General features: G+C 38.1%; 1 protein-coding gene across 1 annotated transcript in view; it reads right to left on the minus strand.

Annotated features, from left to right (window-relative positions):
- Window positions 1-23,488, minus strand: part of LOC149566252 (uncharacterized) — a 92,940-nt gene that overhangs the window by 19,754 nt on the left and 49,698 nt on the right. The window contains exon 2 of the mRNA XM_089819660.1: window positions 324-1,031. Coding sequence (XP_089675786.1) covers window positions 324-1,031 — 708 coding nt within the window. The remainder of the gene's footprint in view (window positions 1-323; window positions 1,032-23,488) is intronic.

Genomic DNA, 23,488 nt, shown 5'->3' on the forward strand with positions numbered 1-23,488 from the left:
ACACACAACTGGGAACCCAGTTTTTCAGAAGAGATAAACATGTAAATAGGTGCATGTAATGTTGTACAGTAGAAGCTACACATATAGTCAATCTTTGAAGATAATTTCACCTTTTGCTGTTTTTGTTACATTTGCAGATCAAGGTATGCATTTTAACTATACTGTCATGTGCTCATTAGATATTATCAGATAATCAGAAAAAGGAATTCCAAAAGTAAAACTTTATGCAATTCAGTAAAGCTGAGAAAATTAAGATACGCCTAAATATCCTACAATGACAATTAACTTTTTTTGAGATCAAATATTAATATTGGAATACATACCTCAGGGCTCATCCAAGTATTCTCTTCAATATTAAACATATAGTTTTGATCATCAATAATGGTTCTGTGCAGATTTCCCTTGCGGTCCTGTTCCAAAAGTTTATTCTTCAGTATAATTGCTCTATCTTCTGCTTCTTCTGCAGGACCTCTGAAATGTTTTGATAGGCTATCACGGTGCAAAATTTCACTTCTCCCACAAAACATACAAGGGCCTTCACCTTCCTTTTCACAAACAATCCTGCCACATCCAAGGCAATTGTTCACCAACTTGTGCTCCCTAGCTTGACAGTCACATTTCACACGCTGCCTATAGTGTATAGGATTATTTATTTTAGCAACACTATCATCAGTATGCTCCTTGAGATTTCTGTTGTTGCCAGCAACACCATGCTGATTATCTTTTGATGTAAAACTAGCATTTTTTAAAGATTGTGTGCCCGGTGTTGATTTTTTTTTATTTTTCCCAGCTACTGGTTTGCTTGAAAAAACTTCAGGTTTCTTGTACATTTGCATAGGTTTTGGTGTACTTAAAGATACTTCAGGTTTCTTGTAGATTTGTATAGGTTCCGGTGTACTTAAAGATGTCTGTGGTTTCTTATCAATTTGCAAAGGTTCACCTGGAGAATCATATTTGTTAGAATGATTTCCAATAGATCTTCTGCGAACATATTCCTCAATGACATGCTCTCCATCACCTTGAATAATATTCTGCAGCCAATAAGCAGTTTATTAGACGTAGCTTGAAATATAAAGTAAATGATCTTGCCATGCTCAACCCTTTCTATAAAGCAAATATTAAATTAAATTACAAACATCTACACTCACATATAAAATAATATGCAATATCTACATACTGAATATAGAACATTAATACAACAAAAGACAAGTGAGAATGAATGAGTATGGTGATATGCTATTCGTTTGTGGATCAAGTGACACCTTTTATAGGACATGTTCATCAACATGATAGTTTTTGCCTATCGATAGAAGCCATTATCAGCTAATGAGGTTTAATTAGGTCTGCATCATATACATGCACTTCTTTTTGCTAAACCTGTTTCCTCATTAATGTTTCTTCATATTATTACTATTTAGTAAACCCGGTTTGCAATCCACTCATCCTAATGATGGATCCCTAATAGGGTTTCATGTTCCCTTATTCAGCGCTTCATGTGGTGGATCAAAATGCCCATTTCGTTATTACGATAATAGATAATTGACTATTATTAGTTAATGGTAATCTATCGTAAATATCTAGTTAGCTTTAGTTAGCTGTAGCTTTTTTAGCTTTCTTAGCTAGAATAGAATGTTTCTATTCTTTATGATCGTTTCCTAATGAAACATCGTTTTATTCTATTGTATATATTGACCTTTCAGTCTCTGGTAATAACAAGCAAGTATTTTACCAATCACTTCATAATATGGTATCAGAGCCAATACTTCATGTTTTTTCGAAAAATTTATAATTTCTTTTGAAATTATTTGTTAATATTTTTGAAATTATTTCTGACATTTTTCACATAAACCCAACTAGGGTTTTTAGAGAAAAATATCACAAATTTATCACAACTCAAACAATCTCTGATTCATCTAGGGTTTCGTTTTGCTTGTGATCTTGGCTCGAGCTTACAAGTCTGAAAGAAAAACGTGAATTCTGCTTCCAACCTGAAAATCCCGACCATCTGCAAATCGCGATTTTTAGTTGGTTGTTCGTTTGCCACTAACCTTTATTATGAGTGTTTCCTTGGGTGTTCTTTCTGTTATTCATGATTGTAAGCAAACATTTTCTTGCAGCTGATCACAGGAAAAAAACGCGAGCAACTCGAGCTCACAGCTGATCACGTTTTGGCCGTCGATTTGATCCCTCACGCACGCTTCAAACACTCTATGGTGTCACTTTTGCTCCCCCTAGTCATTGACGACCTCAAACCAACTGTGTGACCACAAATCAGGCATCTTTCTGCATGCAAAACACCATTTTTCTACAATTTCGACCATTAATGGCCGCCAGCTAGGGTTTTCTTCGAAACCCTAGTTTCTAAGCTCGAAAAAACATTATGATTTCAAATTCTTACTAGGCTTTCCGAGAGCTCAACTGGGTTGTCAATTTTTTTGGGTGCCTCGATTTTCGAGCCAACAGATCTAGAAAATGACATCATATTCCTTCTGAGTTTTTCGAGCTCTCTTTTGGGTCACTCTTTGAATTTATTGGGTCTTCAGTTTTTTTGCCTCCAAGAACGTGCCTTCAAAAATTTGTCTTTTCATTGCAAAACGTGCCATGGCATCTCTGACAAACATTCTACTCAAGCACAACTCCAAATTTAATGGTTGAAATTATGGCACTTGGAAGCAACGGATCATAGCAATTTTTGAATATCGGAACACCGATCAACTTGTTATGGGTGTTACAAAGCATCCGACTACTTCTGGTCCTAATCAAGATAGATGGGATCTAAATAATCGAGAGACGATGATGCTTCTTAAATTATCCATGGCTGATGATCAACTTTCTCAAATTACATACGGCAAGAAAGCTGCCAATATCTAAACACATCTCAAAGGTCTTCATAAGACTTCTGACAAAAGCAGAGCTTTCTTTCTAAAGAACACTTTGTTTTCTATTGTCATGGATAAACGAACCTCGCTCCAAGCACACCTGAATAGAATTCAAAAAATCCGTGATCAGTTGCTTGCCATCGGTAGCAAGATGGAGGAAGAGGATATTGTGGCTATCACTCTTCAGAGTTTACCAAAGTCCTATGAGCATTTTATTGACTCTCAACATCACGCCTTCTGGTGTTGATTTGAAGTTCACTGATCTCTGTACACTACTGCCTCAACAAGAGCGGTGGTGGAAACAACAATTTGGTAGCAGCTCCACCTCCACCTCCATAAAACAAACCTTTGTTGCTAAATCCTTTGAGAAGGATAAAGGCAAGTTTCAATAGCCATCTCAACAGAAGTCTTATGCTCAAGCATCAGATGGTTCCCGAAAGAAGCATATTCAATGCAACTACTGCCACCTTAGTTACCGAGTTCGGACCCTGGAGCTCGGGTCCAGATCCGGATTCGTCTGAGTTCGGATTCGTGCTTGGTTCAGATCCGAGTCCAGGCAGGGTCCCTAATTGGGACTATGGGCCATAAAAGTGTTTCAAATTACATTAAAATATCATTTTTTTAATATTTTCAATGTTGATTTTCTTTACAATATTAACATTGATTAATGAGTGAGTATTTAATGTTTATCTTTGACATTTGGCATTGATCAAGTAATATTGATATATTCATACTATGAAATGACTTCGTAAGTTAGTTTTACAACTATGCATGTTTCTCTTTCTTTTTGCATACATATATACTCGTGAACACACCCAAGAACCCAAATGGGAAAAAAAATTTGCCCGAACCCTGAACCTGAATCCGTCCCTGAACCCGAATCAGCAACTTAGACTGCCACAAGTGTGGACACGTGAAGGTTAAATGTCGGAAATGCTCAACTACACAATCTAAGCAATCGGGTTCACAGCCCAAAGCAAACAATGCAGAGCACACTGAGTAGACAAAGTCTGCCTTTTACAACTTCATGGCTAAAAGACATGCAGTTCATGTGAAGTCGTCTGCTTCGTACATTACTTCAGGTGCCTCTCGTCATTTCACTCACCGCAGAGACTGGCTTACTGACTATCAACCTTATTCAGATTGTTATTTTTGGTGGTGGAGAAGAGTACATGGTTGTCAACAAAGGAAACATTCAGATTCAGTCTACTGGGAGGAATCTCATTTTCCTCAATGTGTACTACATTCCAAGGATGGAACTAAATCTACTCTAAGTCAGTCAGCTACTGCAACATTCTCCACACTTGGATGTCACCTTGGCAAATAGTAGGGCCACCTGCCATCTATATAATCCGATCCTGCATTTGCCACCCTGACTTTGGTAGTCGGAGGGCTCCAAACATCCTGCTCACCATCATCGATCAGGCGACTCAGTCTACTGTTGCAGTGGATCTTGGGGATCATGGTCTTTTCAAATTTAGTGATTCTAGTGATTCTCAGGACTTAGCTAAGGCTGCTCGATAGTCTTCTGTTAGCATACTTTGGCATCAATGATATAGTCACTTAAATATGCATTATCTCTCACAACTTGCTCGAGATGAGCTTGTTCTTGGATTGCCAGAGATTCAGACTCAACAGCTTGGAGTTTGTGATGTATTTCAGGCTGGGAAGCAACATCGCACACCTTTCACCAGTGGCGAGTCATGACAACCTTCTCAAGTACTTCAGCTTGTTCATGTTGATATTTGCAGCCCTATGGCCACTCCTTTTGTTCTTGTGTCCAAGTATTTTTTATTGTTTGTTGATGATTTCAATAGAAAAATGTGGGTGTATTTTCTTAAAAAGAAATCAGATGCATTTCTTGTATTTCAAAAGTTTAAACCTTTACTTGAAAAAGAGTCTAGGAAATCTATTATTACTCTTAGATCAGACAATGGGGGGGGGGGGGGGGGGGGAATTTTGTTCTAATATTTTCTCTAGCTTCTTGGATACACATGGCACCAAACACCAACTAACCACACCCCACACACCACAACAGAACAGTGTAGTTGAATGTCGAAACTGGACAATCACCAAGATGGCTTGAACACATATATGTTCCAAAGAAGTTTTGGGCAAAAGCAGTTAACACTACATTTTATCTGTTGAACCAATCACTCGCTGTGGCAGACAAATGTAAAACTCCGAAAGAGGCCTAGTCAGGTCGCAAGCCTAGAATCAGTCCCTTGAAGGTTTTTGGCTCCCTTGCTTTTGTTTGGATCGCTGATGCATCACACACCAAGTTGGATGCCAAGAGTCAGAAACTCATGCTTGTTGGATACAGCAATCTTCACAAAGTCTATCGCGTGATTGATGTTGAGACATCTCGTCTCATCTACAGTCGTGATGTAGTCTTTGATAAGTAGCGAGGACCTTTCATGCCTGTTTCTCCTATTTCGGATCCAACAGATCAACATATGAAAGCTCATGAATTGGGAGTTCGGCTTCCATTAGGTCCACCTGATAAGAGGCCTCTAGTAGCTCCTACAACTCCAGTTATACCAGTGATCCCTGTATAGACACCTCCAGCATCTCCTGTAGGATCACCTCGATTTGTAGATGCTTGACCTAAGTTTGATTCCAATTCTTCTAATGAGGAACCTGATCACCAAGCATCTCCAGATACTAATGTTGATCATTCTCCTCTCCAGCCTAAGTCGTGGGCTAAGACACTTGCTGATCTTCGTGATGATGAGCTCATTGATGGGAGAACTGCTCGAAAAAAGAGCAAAACTACAAAGTCTGTTAACTTTTCCCTCATAGCCAACATTCACATTGTGTTTAAACCTCACACATATTACGAGGTTAAAGAAATTTCAAAGTCGGAACAAGCCATGACATCTGAACACCAAATCCTACTAAAGAAGAACATCTGGGTCCTTTCTGATCTTCCACCAAGGAAGAAACCCATTGGCTGCAAATGGGTTTACAAAATCAAATACAAATCAGATGGTACTTCGGATAAGTACAAAACTCATTTAGTTGCGAAGGGCTTCTCTCAAAGTCAGGGCATTGATTATGAGGAAACCTTTGCTCCTACTACAAAGATGAGCACCATCTGATTAGTCCTAGCCATGGCAGCACAACTTGGCTAGAAGGTCCATCAGATGGACGTCAAGAGTGCTTTCCTGAATGGTGATCTCCATGAAGAGGTCTACGTGACACAGCCTCCTGGTTTCAAGGTTGCTGGTAAAGACCATCAGGTTCTTAGATTGGTAAAAGCTCTTTATGGCTTGAAGCAGGCCCCTCGGGCATGGTACATAAAATTGATAGGTACCTCAATGATCAAGGCTTCAAGAGGAGTTCTTCAAACTCAAATCTGTACATCAAGACTATTGATAGTGACATCATCCCTCTGGTTATTTATGTGGATGATTTGATCATCACTGGCAGTTTGACATCTTTGATTTAAGGAATCAAACAGAATTTATGTCAGCCTTTTAATATGACTGACCTTGGGCCTATACATTATTGCCTAGGTGTTGAGGTTTAGCAATAGTCTTCTGCTATATTCATCTCTCAGTCCAAATATGTCAAGGCCCTATTAGACAAATTTCGTATGCAGGATTGCAAGCCTACATCTACACCTATGGAGAAAGGTCTCAAGTTATCCGCAAAGTCCGGTTCTCCTTCTATTGATGATAATACATACAGGCAACTAGTAAGCAACCTCATCTACCTCTCTGCTACTAGGCCTTATATCAGCTTCGCAGTCAGCTATATCTTACGCTCTATGAAAGCTCCTAAGGTTGATCATTGGATGGTAGAAAAGCGTGTGCTTCGTTATGTGAAGGGCACTTCAGATTATGGATTTCTATACTCTCGAAGTTCTAATCCTAAACTCAATGGGTTCACATATTCAAATTGGGCAAGCTTTGTTGATGATGAAAAGTCAACTTTTGGATATGTGTTCAATTTGGAATCAAGTGCAATCACATGGACTAGTAAGAAGCAGCAGGCAGTTTTTCTCTCCTCTATAGAGGCCAAATACTAAGAGATTGTTAAGGCAAGATGTGAAGCTGTGTGGCTTCGTTGGATGCTTGGGGATATGCAGTTGTCACTAGTAGGACCGACTACTCTATTTGTTGATAACGAAGGTGTTATCAAGTTAGCACAAAATCCAGTCTTGCATTAACGAACCAAGCATGTGGATGTTCACTGTCATTACATAATACAGCTGGTTGAAGACGACACAATAAATCTGCAGTATGTTCCTACCACAAATCAGACAATAGACATTCTCACCAAGCCTCTTGGTCCTAATAAGTTTGTCAAATTCAGAGGACAACTTGGTGTTCTAGATAGATTAACCATTAAGGGAGGGTATTACGATAATAGATAATTGCCTATTATTAGTTAATGGTAATCTATTGTAAATATCTAGTTAGCTTTAGTTAGCTGCAGTTTTTTTAGCTTTCTCAGCTAGACTAGAATGTTTCTATTCTTTATGATTTTTTTCTAAAGAAATATCGTTTTATTCTTTTGTATATATTGACCTTTCGGTCTCTTTTAATAACAAGCAAGTATTTTACCAATTACTTCGTAATATTCCTAACTTACATATTCCCCTTGATCCCATTTTCTGTGTATGTTCCACCCCTTCATCTTCTAGGCATCTACCTAATCCCTCCAAGATTTCAAGGATGGAGGCTTAGGAACTCTAAGTCTATGCAAGTTTTTGGAATTGCCAAGTTCCCCTTCCTAGCATTCATATCCTTCGAAGTCCACTTCTCTCTCTCTCTACTTTTGTGAAGGTTTTTAACTTCCCCATCCAATCATGCCCTCCACCACTTACTTGTCTTCTATCAGAATTGTAGACTTCCTCTTCCTAGAATGCTCTCTCCTGCACCTCCATCAATAAATCAATCTCCCCCCTACAACCATGCTTGTAATGTCCCTTTTTTTGGGACATTAGGAATTTTAAAGGACACATTTATATGATATTAAAATTAACTATGAAAGCGTGGACTCTTATTATGAAAGGTCAATTTAATATTCAAAGTGGGCTAAAGATGACAAGGAGAGATAAGACAAAAAGCCAGGAGGGAAGTCGAAGATTCACAACTATGAGAATAAAAGGAGAAGAGACTCTTTCGTTTGGCATGTTTGGTTTATTATTCAAATTTCAGTTTCTCTCTTGCGAGAGTATTCCGAAAGCTTCAGCTTTCAGCCAGTGTGAGGACGTAATCCCTTGTGTTGACAGACGGTGGATGCTAACCTATTGTCTGTGGAGACGTCACTTCAAGTGTCTCATATGCACTTGCAGGTTCTTATCTTAGTGTTTCAATGTAACTGTATATTTTGTGTTTAAGATTGGATTTTGAATGTTGGTTATTGTATTGCGGTTGTATAATTCAATAACATTGTTTTAAGGAGTTTTATGAGAGTTTATTGGTTTCATTCTATTAGTTTGTAACGCATTTCCATATGCTTGAATCCTGAATCTTATTTTGAGAAAGAACGGGTTAACATCTATTGGTAAATCTACTAGTTTCTATTGTGTTTCGTAATACATCTGCCTAAGTTTAAGCACTAAATATATTGTTGAAAAAGAAATCGAGTAAATATCCAATTTGGGATATTTCAATGGTATCAGAGCTTTGACCTTGCCATCTTGTTGAGTTTGATCAGAGGTTTCATTTGCAGTTTCGAATTTTAAAACCTGATTTGGGAAAAGGTTATATTATCAACATTTCTTAAAATATTATAGGGATGAAAACCCTTAAGAAAATTTAGAGAAGTTGGGCATAGCCCCGACCCTCTTGGAGATTTCAACAAGTTTCAAGTAAGAAGACTGCAGAGAAACACGTGAGCTCAATAGACCTACTATGAGCATGGAGACGACAAGATAATGTAGGTATGTTAGAATTTTTGGATATAACAGTTGGAGAAAATGTGGGCCACATATCCTATACATTTGAAGTGTATTAAATGAATGCGAGTGTAGTAGTAATAACCTACAATGGTAATCAGATCATCTTGAAGGAAACAGTTGGAGTTTGGGAGTAGACTTTGCCAGATAGGTATCGGCACTAGACCAGTCACGACTTTTCCATTGTTCTATCAATGTCCTATCAGCACTTACAGTCACAATTAGACTGCTGGGATAAGCTCTGGTTGACAGCTATCAGTGGGGTGGCGAGACAAAGAGAACACAAGTTATAAGTGAAGGTGGAATTAATACTAATACCAGTATTCTCCATACTACATTAGCCATAACAGCAGTGTAGACGTTTTTACGCCTATGGACACCAAACATAACTGCGCCCAAGACTTCGCCAGTCCGGTCTTAACAGTGAGACGAGCTAGTATATGTGGGATATGATACATTTGGGTGGTCCAAGAAATCCAATTGGCATACAGACATCCACAAGCAAGGATTAACCTAGGAGATTGGAAGCAGCGGTTGGCACTATATGCTCGTCCCACAGTAGACACACTACACGGAACTCCCTCGAGATGGAGATAACAGGTAGTAGATGGTGAAAGAAACAATATACGTGGGCTAGAGATAACTGCAAGAACGCTCCAGAGGGTCTAACAATGACCTCTCACGACAATGTACAGGGCAAACTCTCTTTCAACTGTCGGCGTTCTCCAATTGGAAACCGAGTATGTATGTGATCAATGTTTATCCCCTAGCAGTTACCTATGTATTATGCAGCCTCCTAATGCATAGTTGTTCTCTTTGTTTGGAAAAATAACATGAAAGACAAAATTAGATGTCGCGTAAGAGGTGGTTTATGTACTATGGCAAATCATGGAGTTTAAGGCAGACATTTGAACAATACCATATTTAACTACTGTTATTAGGTTTGAAAAAAGAATACCAAAGGCATCATTAGCATTGAGGAGCCATTTGGAGAAACGTCCCTGGCACAATATCATTGCTTCTTAGTAACCGCTAGAGGAATAGTAAATGGTGTCGTGAATTTTGACATATCTCTGTCAGTTGCCTATAATTCGAGATTAAAATATCGAATAATCTCATTATTGTGGTGGTTTTAGATGTATGATTATCGTGCCAGAAATAGCTTCTCTTGCCATGAACTTGCAAATTGTCGTCAGAGAGTCCTTGGGTGTTAAGTAAAAAGAACTTTTACGTTTTGAAGTAACAACGCTTACAAGTTGGAGATAAAGGCATCATTGTTGTTGGAAGCAACTGTAGGAATCTCCATGACTTAAGTCTTTGGTTTTGTGACAGAATTGGAGATGTTGCACTCATCTCGATTGGGCGAGGTTGTCCTTCTCTATGGCGATTGAATGTTAGTGGTTGCCATCGGGTGGGGGATATTGGAGTTTCTGCTATATCAAAGGGTTGTCATCTTCTAACTCATCTGGACATCAGCGTGTGCCAGAATGTTGGTGACGTGGGATTGGCTACATTGGGTGAAAGTTGTTCACATCTAAAGGACATTGTTCTGTCCCATTGTCGAAAAATCATTGATATTGGTGTGGGTTATCTGGTAAAATACTGCCATATGGTTTACTACCAATTTATAACTGATGCTGGTTTTTCCACTATAGTTTCCAATTATCCAAACATAAAGAAGGTGTTAGTTGAGAAGTGGAAAGTTACCCCAAGAACAAGAAGAGCGCCATTGTTGAGAGCAGATTTGGGATGATTTGGTGATACCGTGGTGATATGTTTTTCCCTGCATTATGAGGTCATTTGTGGGAATTTATAGGGGTTCTAGCAATCATTATTGGCTTTTTTATGAGACTTAGGAGTGGAGAGGGCTATTGAAGTTAGAAGATTTTCTAGCGAAAAGATATTGATATTTTTCAACCAAGTGACTTTTCTTGGTTAATAAGAGGTACTTGCTCTTGCAGATGGATTGGAGGAGACTATTGCACGGCTTGAACCACAGTGTGTATTTGGTGAAATTGTTGTGCTCTGCAAGATTCCACAACCATACACAATCTGTGTTTGTGAGTTGTGTAGGTTGTTGCGACTAGAAAGACAATCTTTTATAAATATTCTTCAGCTTCATTTCAAAGATGGGTGACAGGTCCTAACGAACCTCCTTGACGGAAAAGAAACAGATCTGAGAATCAAGCAACTGGAATCAGATATCACTCTTCTAATTGCAAAACAAGAAGCTGAGTTAGCTTTACAAGTAAAAAGTGTTGCTTACCATGGTGATTTATATCATCTAAAGAATTTAATTAGGGCTGGTGAAGATCCAATTTGGGCTGACTATGATGGAAGGACAGCTTTGCATTTGGCTGCACCTAAAGGATACGAAGAGATCATATTATTTCTCATACAAGCTGGAGCAAGTGTCAATTCTATAGAAAAATCTAGAAATTTGCAAACTAATGGGCAAGCAAACTTCAAAGGAACAAGTTCAACAGAAGAAGCAAACATAGTTCACAGAGTACTAATTGACGAGCTTGAAGTTGCTGGTCATTGCTTTAAGAAGCTGTAAGTTTGTAACAACACAGTGGTAATTCTGATGGTGTATACTTTACCCCTACAGCCACAAGCAATCTACAACATTTAGTACCACTCAATAACTGAACTTAGATATCAAAACAGCGAGACAAATATGTCAAGCTCCCTCTGGTGAGAAAGGCTCAGTTAAATTTTGACCAGTAACATGTTGCAATTTATTCCATATTCTAATAATTTCACAAAGAACCAGTACCAAGGCAAGTAGTCTAGCTATGGAAAAAATACGAAGCCTGGACAAAATTAGGAAAGGTACTATGAAGCTACAAGAGTAGTTAGCTCAGAATTTTGAATCCGATATAAAAGCAAAAATACTCAACATTTATAGATAGTATAAAGAACTTCCTACCTAAATTCAGAATGGTTTATCATTCAGTGATTACATGGATTCATCTAGAGCAACAAAATAAGATTGATGTGGCAAAAAGAAAGTATTTGGAATTAGTTCAGGATCTCCTCACAAAAGACCAAGGCAATGGTGTGTATGAAGAATTTCTGCCAGACCAAAATCATTGAATAGAGGGTCTTGAAAAAGAAGAGCAGTCAACTACCATTGATTTGCAGCATTCTTGCAATCACGTAGAAGATGTTACACAAGGTGCATTTTTCTACGTTGGTGATTTGGAAGTTAGCTTTGACAAGTAGGTTGATGAGGTCGATTGCACATGAGATAATAGTAGATTGGAATTTTTGTATGATGAACCATATATTTCTGATACCCATGACATAAATTTAGAGGAACAACCTAAGATGACACTACAAGATGATGAACCACTTCAACAGGACAATAATGAAATGCATACCTTAAAGAACCAGCTGAAGGTTAGTGAAGACTTGGTTGTGAAGTCTTTGGTACGTTATGATAGCACTCACAAGTTTGTTGAGGATCTTTATAGAAAGGCTCAAAGGGAAGTGGAAGAAGATTGGCCTATTGCTGATTTGCAGGTGGTCAAAATAGCTTTTGAAACTGTGAAATCAAAGTATTTATATTTGTTGTTCGATAGGGATTATATTCTTAAGGTTGCTGAAATATATGTTGATTAGTGAAATAGAGAAAAGAATGAGATTAAGGAGCTCAACAGGGAGGTTAAGTATGCTCATGAGGCATTGGATGAAACTCAATTTTCTCTTTAAGAAGCAAAAAATCATATCAGGGTCATAAGGGTCACGAATCACTCTCAGGAACATGAGGGTAAAGTGAGGCAGGAGTTTTCTCAAGAAGTCATTGATGAACTTGATAGCATTCAGCAGACATATGACTTGGATAGTTGCCCCAAATGATCAAGCATCAAAACTTCATATCACATTTAGCTTGTAGACAGCACTTTGTTTGAAGTTGTTGTTGATTGGACCTCTGATAATCCCCTTTTTGTGATAAAAGAGGGAACTCCTTTTGATTGCCATGAAGAGGATGATTTTGATTTTAGGATATTGGATCTTGGTAAAGTTCCTAGCAGTGAATCTGGATCACTAGATGGGAGTAGTGATTTGACTATTGTCACTAGTCATTAGATTAGTCCAAATATGGTTTCCAATTTCACCCCATACAGGAGTTGGATGGATTTCCTACATCAGCCATTGGATAGATCTTGGTTGAGTATTGATGAGAGTTATGTTTCAATCACAAAGAACGGTTTGTCAGCTTCACTCTTATTCATAGTACCTATGTACCCAGAGGTTCTCCAGTTTGATGACAACAATATGGTATTTGAGGCGCCCATGGTGCTATTTTCAGTTTTTGAGCGGCTTGTTTCTTACATCATCTATTTAGGTCGGGTTGTCACCATCTACTGGGTTATGCATTGTTCATTGATATATAGTACCTTATCATATCGGTTGGTTATGACAATAGGGATTAGGATCCAAGTGTTGATCGTATGTATCTATGGCTTGTTAAGGACTTTGTTGTAGTTTTATTTAGTTTGAGGCTGGATGCAGTGATGATCAAAGTTGTACAGTTCACAGGTGTAGCGTTATTTCATAGAGTTATATGAGATCCAAGGATCCAGTTGATAGATGGATTGCAGAGTGACAACTTGCCTCACAATATGGTCAGATTTGTTTTCAATTTGGGCTGCAGAGTGACCTGCTGACTCATATGGGATCCTAGTACTAATTGCTTGAATGAATGAATGAAAGATTTTTAATGACGTCCATGAGGCCATAAGCCTAAGGGACCCACAAAACTCCTAGTCAATCTAATGTGGTTTCTCCAACCTATCTCTTTTGTTGTGAATCTGCATAAGTAAAATGGCCCCCTTGAGGAGTCGGTCCTTCGAAAAGGTATTTTATGTTGTTCACTTTTAACGTTTCTTTGTGTTGGTTGCGAATGTCTTCATATGTTGTACAATCCTTCAAATAGCGCCATTCTGTTTCCACCACACCCTCGTTGCAAAATCTACAAATTTTGTCCTCCCACTCCTTCTTAGGGACCTTCCATCTACCAGTTTCACATCTCAAATGGTGGGAACCAAATCTCAATTAAGCAATTAGGATTTTTGCCTTTTCTTTGATCTCGGCTCCTAAATATTCTTTGTCGTCATTCAAGGAGGGGAGATTTGTAATGTCCCTTTTTTTGGGACATTAGAAATTTTAAAGGATACATTTATATGATACTAAAATTGACTATGAAAGCATGGACTCTTATTATAAAAGGTCAATTTAATATTCAAAGTGGGCTAAAGATGACAAGGAGTATTCGAAAAGTTTTAGCTGTAAGCTAGTGTGAGGAAGTAGCCCCTCGTGTCGGCAGACAATGGATGCAAACCTATTGTCCATGGGGACGTCGACGTCACTTCAAGTGTCTCGTATGCGCTTATAGGTTCAGGTGTCTCATATGCACTTACAGTTTCTTATCTTAGTGTTTCAATCCAACTATAAATTTTGTGTTTAAGATTGGATTTTGAATGTTGGTTATTGTATTGCTGCTATAAAATGCAATAATGTTTTTTTAAGGAGTTTTATGAGAGTTTACTAGTTTCATTTTGTTGGTTTGTAATACATTTCGATATGCTTGAATCCTGAATCTTATTTTGAGAAAAAATGGGTTAATATCTATTGGTAAATCTACCAGTTTCTATTGTGTTTTGTAATACATCTACCTAAGTTTAAGTCCTAAATATATTGTTGAAAAAGAAAACGAGTAAATATCTAGTTTGGGATATTTCAATGCCTCCTAGACATCACCTACTCTCACTTCTTTGTCCATTGAAGCTTCAAAATTTTGCATGCAACACCATCCCTTGATGCCAACTCCATTCCTCCATGCACCACAATTAGCACATTAGGCTCCTTCCCTATGACATGCCTCACCCTCAAACTCTAATTTTCAACTAAAAAAAGAAACCATGAGAGAATCCTAACTTTTTGTTGATGTTTGGTAGCTTCAATCGGATAAAACTATGGCTATATATAATTATATATGAGATATGATTGCATATAAGTTTATTATATGAGAGAAATTTATATAATATATATAACTATGATTATATTATTATTATATTAATTGTCAAATTAACAAATAGACATGTCCCATGAAGGGACATGTTTTTTCTTAACCTTTGCTCATTATAAATAAGAGGTTGCTTCCATTTGGAAAATACGCACCAAGAATATGGTAGTGCATAGAACATTTACAGCAATCCTCCGAATTCAACATGGTATCATAGCAGGCTGCAAATGTAATCAAGGGTGTTGTGGAGAATAACGCTTAGTATGGTCGGAAGGCATACATTTGGACCACATAATGTAGCAATATTGCATAGTTGAGAACATGAAGTGACAAGTACAACCAATTTAGAAGTGAGAATGACGAGCCTGTGCCATTTCCATCTATCTACGTGAGAATTGGAAGGTCATATCTCTGCGTGCAAACAAAATTATTCATATATAAAATGATATATTGTTATCGCTGGGAAAACAGAGTGGGTCACTTCCACCTTGAGTATATAAAAGGATTCTCAGCAAATAATACATCATGGGTGATTAAATTATTTAAATTGGAATATGGTAGGAAGCCCACTATAGAAGAGAAGAGTAGCATCGATGAGGATTACCCGCAAATACTTTTCTGAACCTATACACTGGATTGGGAAATATGTCTATGTGAAAGGTTGTAGATTCTCTCTGGGGAAGACTATAGGGCAAGGTTGCAATTATCATTGGTGGATCAAAGGGCATAGGTGAGACCATTGTTCCATTATTCATAAAACATGGAGTGAAGGTCATTTTCAGATGATGCAGGCATGAAAGTGGTAGAAATCCCTTTCTCCATGGGAAACATACGTCTGTTGAGATGTGAGCATGGAGATTTCAATGCTTCGTTATCCCATTATCTTTTGGCCAGGATAAAGTTGCGGGTACTTTGTTATTCTCCCAAGTCATACAAAATAAGATATCAACGTTTTGTGATGCATGATTGGTGTCTACTACGATTTTTTTTTAAAAAACACCATGATGATGCCTACAAGTTTGAGGATCAATGTGGGCTTCAGATCTAATGTAGTGTTGGTTGCATGGAGTCCAAATCACTGTGTGAGCTACGAAGGGCTAGGTTGAATACACGTGCAAATTGGGCTCCTTGATATCAGTGGGTGACACATGACAGATCCCAAATTTGATGAAGGCATTATTAGTGTATTTGACTATGAAAACTAGTTTGGCAAAGACTATTTTAATTAGCATGAGATGTAAAGAAGTTTGAGCCTTGGAAAGAATAAATTTGGCAAAGAAGAGAGTAGTCATGAAGCAGATTCTTTGTTGTCAATTATAATATTTTATATTGGCAAATAAGGATAGGTTGTGTTGGTAACAAAAATGGGATAGACATTGACAATGCCCTTTATAATGTTTATCAAATATATCATATCCATTGCAAGTTTGGAATGAACTCAAGGAAGGGAGTGGATGGCAACATACAATCAGCATGGAAGATTGATCGAAAGGTTTAAATGTTCATCAATCATTAATGACCAATCAACAATTTATGTCCAAAACTAGACATTAGAGTCAAATTCTTGATTGATGGACACAGGAAAAATCGAAGGGGTTGGAGGAGGCAATCCTTTGATCTGACTCATGATAAAATCCAATCACGCGTCGTCAAAGGGGGCAAGGAAAAGTTAAATTAACTATTCCCTTATTTACAAATAGTGACAAAATCCATACGGTGGATGAAGAAATCGCATAATCTATAGGTGGTCAAACCATGTCATATGCGAAAGACTTATGCATGTATCTAATGGACTGAAAACACGGACACCAATGGCAGCTCCCTTATTAGACTACTCCCACAAATGGGACAATGAAGCTTGTCCAAATGGTTGATGTCAGCAGATAGCTAGAGAAAGATTTGGTGTAAAGTAGTGATAGGTTTGTATGTTTTCTATTAATGGTGGAGCCACCACAACATATATATTTCAAAGAGCAACATTGAAGTGAAGAATAGAATCATTTTTATCAATAGAATCTCTTATCATATGGGAGGATGAGTGTTTCAAATTACCGAAAGGAAAGTAGAAGAATATTGAATACATTGGGTATTTGATTGAGTGCAAGTGATGCAATATTTCATCGAATCATATGGTAGGAAGGATATTGATGTAGCAAAGGAGTGATTTTGAAGGTCATGAGATGAAAAACAACTATGAGTCAAGATGAAAGTGCATAAATGATAAGTTGATAAATGTGTTTAGGAGGAAATGATAAAAGTGATAAGTGGTTTACTTTGGAAGAAAATAAAAATAACAAACCAAGGAATATGAATTAAACCCATTACATTCCTTTCTATAATTTTAAAAGAAATCTTTTGGAGGGCATTATCGTTTGACTACATGAAATAAGTATTCTCTTTTGAGTACAATTTTAGTATTATATTTTGTAATAAAAGTAAATCTCTCTTATTTATATTTCTATACAAGTTATATGCCTTAATCTTTTCCTCCGAGAATGTTATTGCAAGATAAAGGAGATTGAGATTCAGAGGGAGTCTAACACATCCATCTAAAAGAGCGGACAAAGGATATGCTTCAACTGATATTTGAAGATCTTGATCATATTAGAATTAGAGGGAGTTTTTTGGACTTAACGTAGAACTTTTGGTGTCATGCATGTGATTGCATGATTTAATGGGCCTACCCCTGTGTACATCATAAGGAAGTGACGATTTCCAAATGATATCACTAGTATTTGTAGAAGTTATTGAAAGGTGATGATCTTACAATTACTTAATTTTCTATTATGATGGATATCTTACGATGTCTATGCTGATCATGATAGATTATACTTTGCATGGCAGATGTTTATATAGTAAGCATTATGAGAATGCATGTGTACATACCTTATAAACATTTTTTGAGTATATGATGAATGTTATGCAAATTGATGTTCTAGAGGCCATTACACAGAGTACGTGGTGAATATCATATGACTTGATGTTATGGAGGCCATTACTCACACTACTTGGTGAATATCTTGCATCTCATTCTAGACGCCATTACTCAAAGAGTATCTGGTGAATATCATATGTTGATACTCTGCAGACCAATACTCAATTGTGATATCAAAATGGTGAATATCATATGTTGATGTTCTGCAGACCATTACCTTATTGAGTACATGGTGAATATCAAGTATTGATATTTTGGAGACCATTACTCAGAGTATTTGTGAATATCATATGTTGATATTCTGAAGGCCAATACTCACAATATTAAATGTGATATTAATATAGTGGAAATCTTTTGATTAAAGATTTTCCTTAATATTTCATTCCTAAAGATTGCTAGTGGTGTAATATCTGTTTTGTGTTTGTCCTCCGTAACTAAGAGGGAGTGTTGATGTTTGGTAGCTTCAATCAGATAAAACTATAGCTATATATAATTATATATGAGATATCAAACTTACAAGATCTTACATACAACAGAGATATACCATACATATTATAGTAAGACAGTCTGATTTCTGATCTTCCAAACAAGGAAGAGAGCATACTCTCTATGTCTTGCTGTAATCTGACTTCTCACTATACTGGCCTAACACTCTAGACTCCTTCTTCAACTCAAAACCTCTTGCTTGTAATGAGAGAACGAATGACCTTATATAGGATGAGCACCGACTTAACTCATACAAGAGAATTTACAATGTTTGAAATCCGTCCATAGAAAATGGACACATGTCCAGCAATGTGGAGTCTTATCTTAAAGGAATCTCTTAAAGCTACTTTACAAAAGAGATTCTTATTGCACGCATCTTTTTGACACGAGAAGGATAACTTGTAGTTACTTTAGAGGTGTAACTTGACCTCCTTTATACCATGGTAGGGTCCATGCTTAATCTTTATTCTTTGAGGATTAAGTGACTCAAATCAGTAACAACCCTACTGATTAGGTTAAAATCGGCGCCTTTTGGGTGACTTAGCTTCAAAATCAAATCCTTCTTCTGAACTGGAAGGAGATGGATGAGTTTCACGCAATAGTCGTTCAAGACGATCTTCAATTGATTCTTCATTCCATAGGATGCTACGATCAAGACGAACAAAGGCAGAAGGTTGACTGGTACCAAAACCTGCTATATGAGGAAGAGTTGTAAACTTGGTAAACATCCAAAGGGGTTTACGCTGAGTGGCGAAATGATGAAGGTTGCGTAACTCAATAGTATCACGTTGCATAGGACTCGAACCAAAATGTTCAAAAATAAACTAGTTTATGGGGTTAGAAATATAGAAATAAAAATCCAGTTTATGCAGGTAACTATAATTGACCACAGTGGGCATCAAAGCATGAGAGTGAGGATACAAACTACGGAAAAACATTTCAAACGGATCTCCAGAAGATAACCATCGTCTTTGATTTGGAATATGAGTGCTGCTCTGAATATGTACTGGCCATTCAAACAAAGTAGCACTAGTGGCAGTATGAGCCAAATAGGTTCTAATATCATCATCAGAAGGATGACATGGCTCCTTTTGGATGAGAGACTCTGTGAGCAATTGTCTTGATGCAGCAAAATGAAGATCCCTTTGTTCTTGATAAATCTTTTGCATCATAGCAAAACGATTTTCTTCCCAGGGTACATTACTGATAAATGTATATTCTTCCTTTTTCTCACAAATCATACGAACATGATGTTCAGAAGCTGGAACTTGATTAAATTCATGGAGGAGGATATGATACTTGTGATTATGTAGCTGTTCATCTTCTGTAATGTCCCCTTTCTAGCATTCATAGCATGATGTTGTCGTTAGCCTATTTCCCCATAGTCCCGTAGGCTAACTAGGACATTAAAGGGGCTTAGAGGCCATTTGGCCTAGATAGTTTCAGTTGCAGGTCTTTCTGAGGGGTTCTTAGGCAACTTTGGGCATACTTACTATTTATAGTAAGTCATCTTGGACATGGCCGGACATTCAGTCACAGTGGTATGTCGATGGTAATTGTTTAAAATCGACAGGAAGACTTATTTATCATTGATAAGATTTGTTATGCATTGATAAAGCCATTTTATAAAGTTAAATTTAAATATTTAACTTTATTAATGCATAGACTATAGTTTGTGGGAAATATTTAAATTAAAAGAGTTCCCTTTATTTTTATAACACATTGGAGACATAAGGTACATAAAGGGAGTTATGTTTTATCCCACATTGAGAAAACGAAGGATTGAGCTCTTGTGAGAACAATATAAAAGAAATGGAAGAGCTTTTTTTTTGTATGCTTGGATGAAGATTAATGTTATGTTGCTGGATATCTGATTATCGGGCTTGGAGGACGGAATCCCTCTTTGCTAGCATTCTCTTCGCTGTTGGAAGACACAGTCAGGAGGATCAACGGTGTTTTCACTTCAGGAAATACACTGGGTTTCATTTGGGGCGTTTGCATAAAGAAATTTACAAGGGTTTGAGGTGCAGATCTGAAGTTAGTTATTGCTATAGTGCCGCATGAACAGTATTTTGCTACAGTCGGCATGAACAATATTTTGCTACAGTACGGCGTGAACAGTGTTGGTATCAAGTTTACTTATTTTTCCGGCTGATTAGAAGTTTGGAGGGCTGGCCGACTACATCTACAAAATACTACGGCAACTAATTCCAGGTTTCTTCTGTCAAATTTTGATATTTTGCATAATAATTGTTGAATACAAGTCTAAATAGTTGTTGCAGCCTTTAAGGCAGCTGTAAATGCACATCTACATTTAAAAATCACCCTTTATTAGTAGATTGAAAGAGTTTCCAGATTTTTCATATACTATTGAATGTGTGCCAAGTGTTTGTGAAAATGTTATGATGTGTATTATGCATTTTAATGTCACTTCATAATTGTTCGTAAATCTACTCATTGGAAAGCAATTTATTGAGGAAATCAGCTTTATGAGTTTGCATACAAAGTGTTTGACAATATTTCTTAAGTTAAATTTCTGCAAGTCAAAGTTCAAATCAGGGGAGGATATTACAGTGGTATCAGAGCTATAAGTCCTACCATCCTGTGGAGGTCTTATAGGAAATTTGGAACTGGCGGATAGAGGGGAAAGTGTTTGATGAAATGTCAAAACACTAAAATCAGAGCATTTATGTTTGAGCATGCGACAGGGGCCTTATAATTTCCGCAATACCAGAGCAAGACAAATTAGCAGTTCAGACCTGCAAAGCAAACACTCTAGTTCATCCTTACAGGGAGGTATAGAATCCAGTCATACAGACATAGCGGAGGTATTCTTTGATCAAGACAGCAATATGGGTGACCGAGATGACAGGAATACAAGATTAGGTGGAGGCGGGAATGCCGGTCCAGAGCCTGGAGAGGGAAGATTCTTACAGTTATTAGAGACCTTGGTACAGGGTCAGCGAGTAGCAGAACAAAGGGCACAGGAACAGAATCAGAGATTGGATCTTATGATGCAGATGATGGCTCGTCAAATGGGGTTGAATGCTAACATGGGTGGAGGAAATAATCAGAATGGTAACAATCAGAATGAAAATGGTCAGGATGGGACACATAATGGAGATGAACAAGTTGGGAACAATTTCGGTCATGCACCCCAGCGAGCTAGGACAGTGAGTTCAAGGCCCATGATTCCTAAATTTCCTCCTAGAGCTCCAGAGCAACTCGTACCAGAGCCCCAGATTACTGATATACAGGACCAGTTGAGGAGGGATTGGGAAGCCGGAGGGCCAGATTTTACTGCTGCAATTACCTTTAGGGAGTATATGGATGTGCAGATGAAACATATGCCACGTGGACATGACAGGAACCAGAGCTATGAGCTACAGAAGAAAGTAGGGAGACTTGAGTTACCATATTATGATGGCTCAGGAAAGTCTACAGCAAGAGCTTGGGTTCAAAAGCTTGACACATACTTTCAATTGAACCCTATGCCCGAGGAAGAGGCTATTAAGTACGCAGCAATTCATCTGGATGGGTTAGCACACGAGTGGTGGCATCATGGTATGGTCACTATGGCACATGCACACATTACCTCATATGTGGAGTTTACAGAGAGGCTGATTGAACGTTTTGATAGGAAGGATCCAGAACTCCATTTCAAGGAGTTAGCTCAGCTTAAACAGTGGGGATCATTGGAAACATACATTTTAGAGTTTCAGAAACTTGCAGTGTTAGTAACAGATGTATCTGAACGGAGGATACTAGTTCTATTTATGGATGGGTTAGCTGATCCGTTGAGAGGGTGGATTAAAGCTCTCAACCCTCCCACTTTGCAGGAAGCCATTAAGAAAGCTCGTGACATGGATTCCTCTTCATCTTCAAAAAATAAATTCCACGCAAAGAGTTTCCCTTCAAGGAAAGATAAGGACAGGAAACCTTTTCATAAAGAGGTTCAGCCAGCTAAGGAGGAAAGTAAGAGGTTGGACAATGAGACACTTAATGATCTCAGGAAGAAGAAGCTTTGTTTTCATTGCAGGGAGCCTTGGGATTTGTCACATAAGTGTCCATTGAAAGCAAAAGCTAAGCAGATGGAGTACTTTTCAGCCGAAGAGTCAGTAGATGGAGATTCAGAGCAGTCATCCGAATCAGATGGAGATGATGATAGTTCTTCACAGGAGGAAGCACGCGGTGATAGCACAATAGCTCAGTTGTCAAGTATACAGGAGGCCGTCACTTTCAGAGTTAGGGGAACCTTGGATGGACAGAGAGTTGTGGCACTCATTGATACAGGGGCAACACATAACTTCATTGATGAGAAGTTTGTGACACGCAGAGGGCTACATACAGAGGAGCATAGGGGATTTAAGGTGATGGTTGCCGATGGCTTCAAAATTGAATGTACCAAGAAAATCTCCAACTTGCAGCTTCGTTTGGGAGATTATGACATGACAGGAGATTTCTTTGTGGTCAACATTGGTGATCAGGATATGGTGCTTGGGATGAACTGGATGAAGTCTCTGGTAGAGTTTACATTTAACCTTGAGAAAATGGAAATGAGGTTTGAGGCAAATGGTAAGAAGATAGTGCTCAGAGGTTTGTCAGATGGGAGACTTCGAGTGGTGTCACTCAAGCGGATGCAGAGTTTCTTTAGACATGATCAGGTGCAGTGGGCAACAGAGTTTAGAGTAATGCCTGAGATGACAGAGCAGCATAAACAAGAGTATCTACTTGATGTACAAAAAATAATAACCAAACATACTAAGGTGTTTGGTGAGATACCTCCAGGGAGACCCCCGGATAGGGGAATCGAGCATGTTATTGAATTAGAGGAAGGGGCTAAGCCAGTTATCATCACACCTTACTGCCATCCGAAGAGATATAAGGATGAAATAGAAAAGGCAATTAAGGAGTTGATTGACATGGGGCACATACGGCCAAGCAAAAGTCCTTTCGCTTCTTCAGTAGTATTGGTGAAGAAGAAGGATGGTACAATGAGGATGTGCATTGATTATAGGGAGCTAAACAAGAAGACAATCAAGAACCGATACCCTATCCTGCGCATCGATGAGCTTATTGATGAATTGCATGGTGCATGCTACTTGTCCAAGATTGATTTGAGATCCGGCTACCATCAGATACGGGTTAGAGAGGTGGATGTGGAGAAGACAGCTTTTAGATGCCACTATGGACATTTTGAGTTCTTAGTCATGCCCTTTGGGTTGACAAATGCCCCTGCCACT

Source organism: Cupressus sempervirens, chromosome 3 (assembly GCF_028749045.1).
Source record: "Cupressus sempervirens isolate cs-2001-9-10 chromosome 3, ASM2874904v1, whole genome shotgun sequence".
Classification (NCBI taxonomy): Eukaryota; Viridiplantae; Streptophyta; class Pinopsida; order Cupressales; family Cupressaceae; genus Cupressus; species Cupressus sempervirens.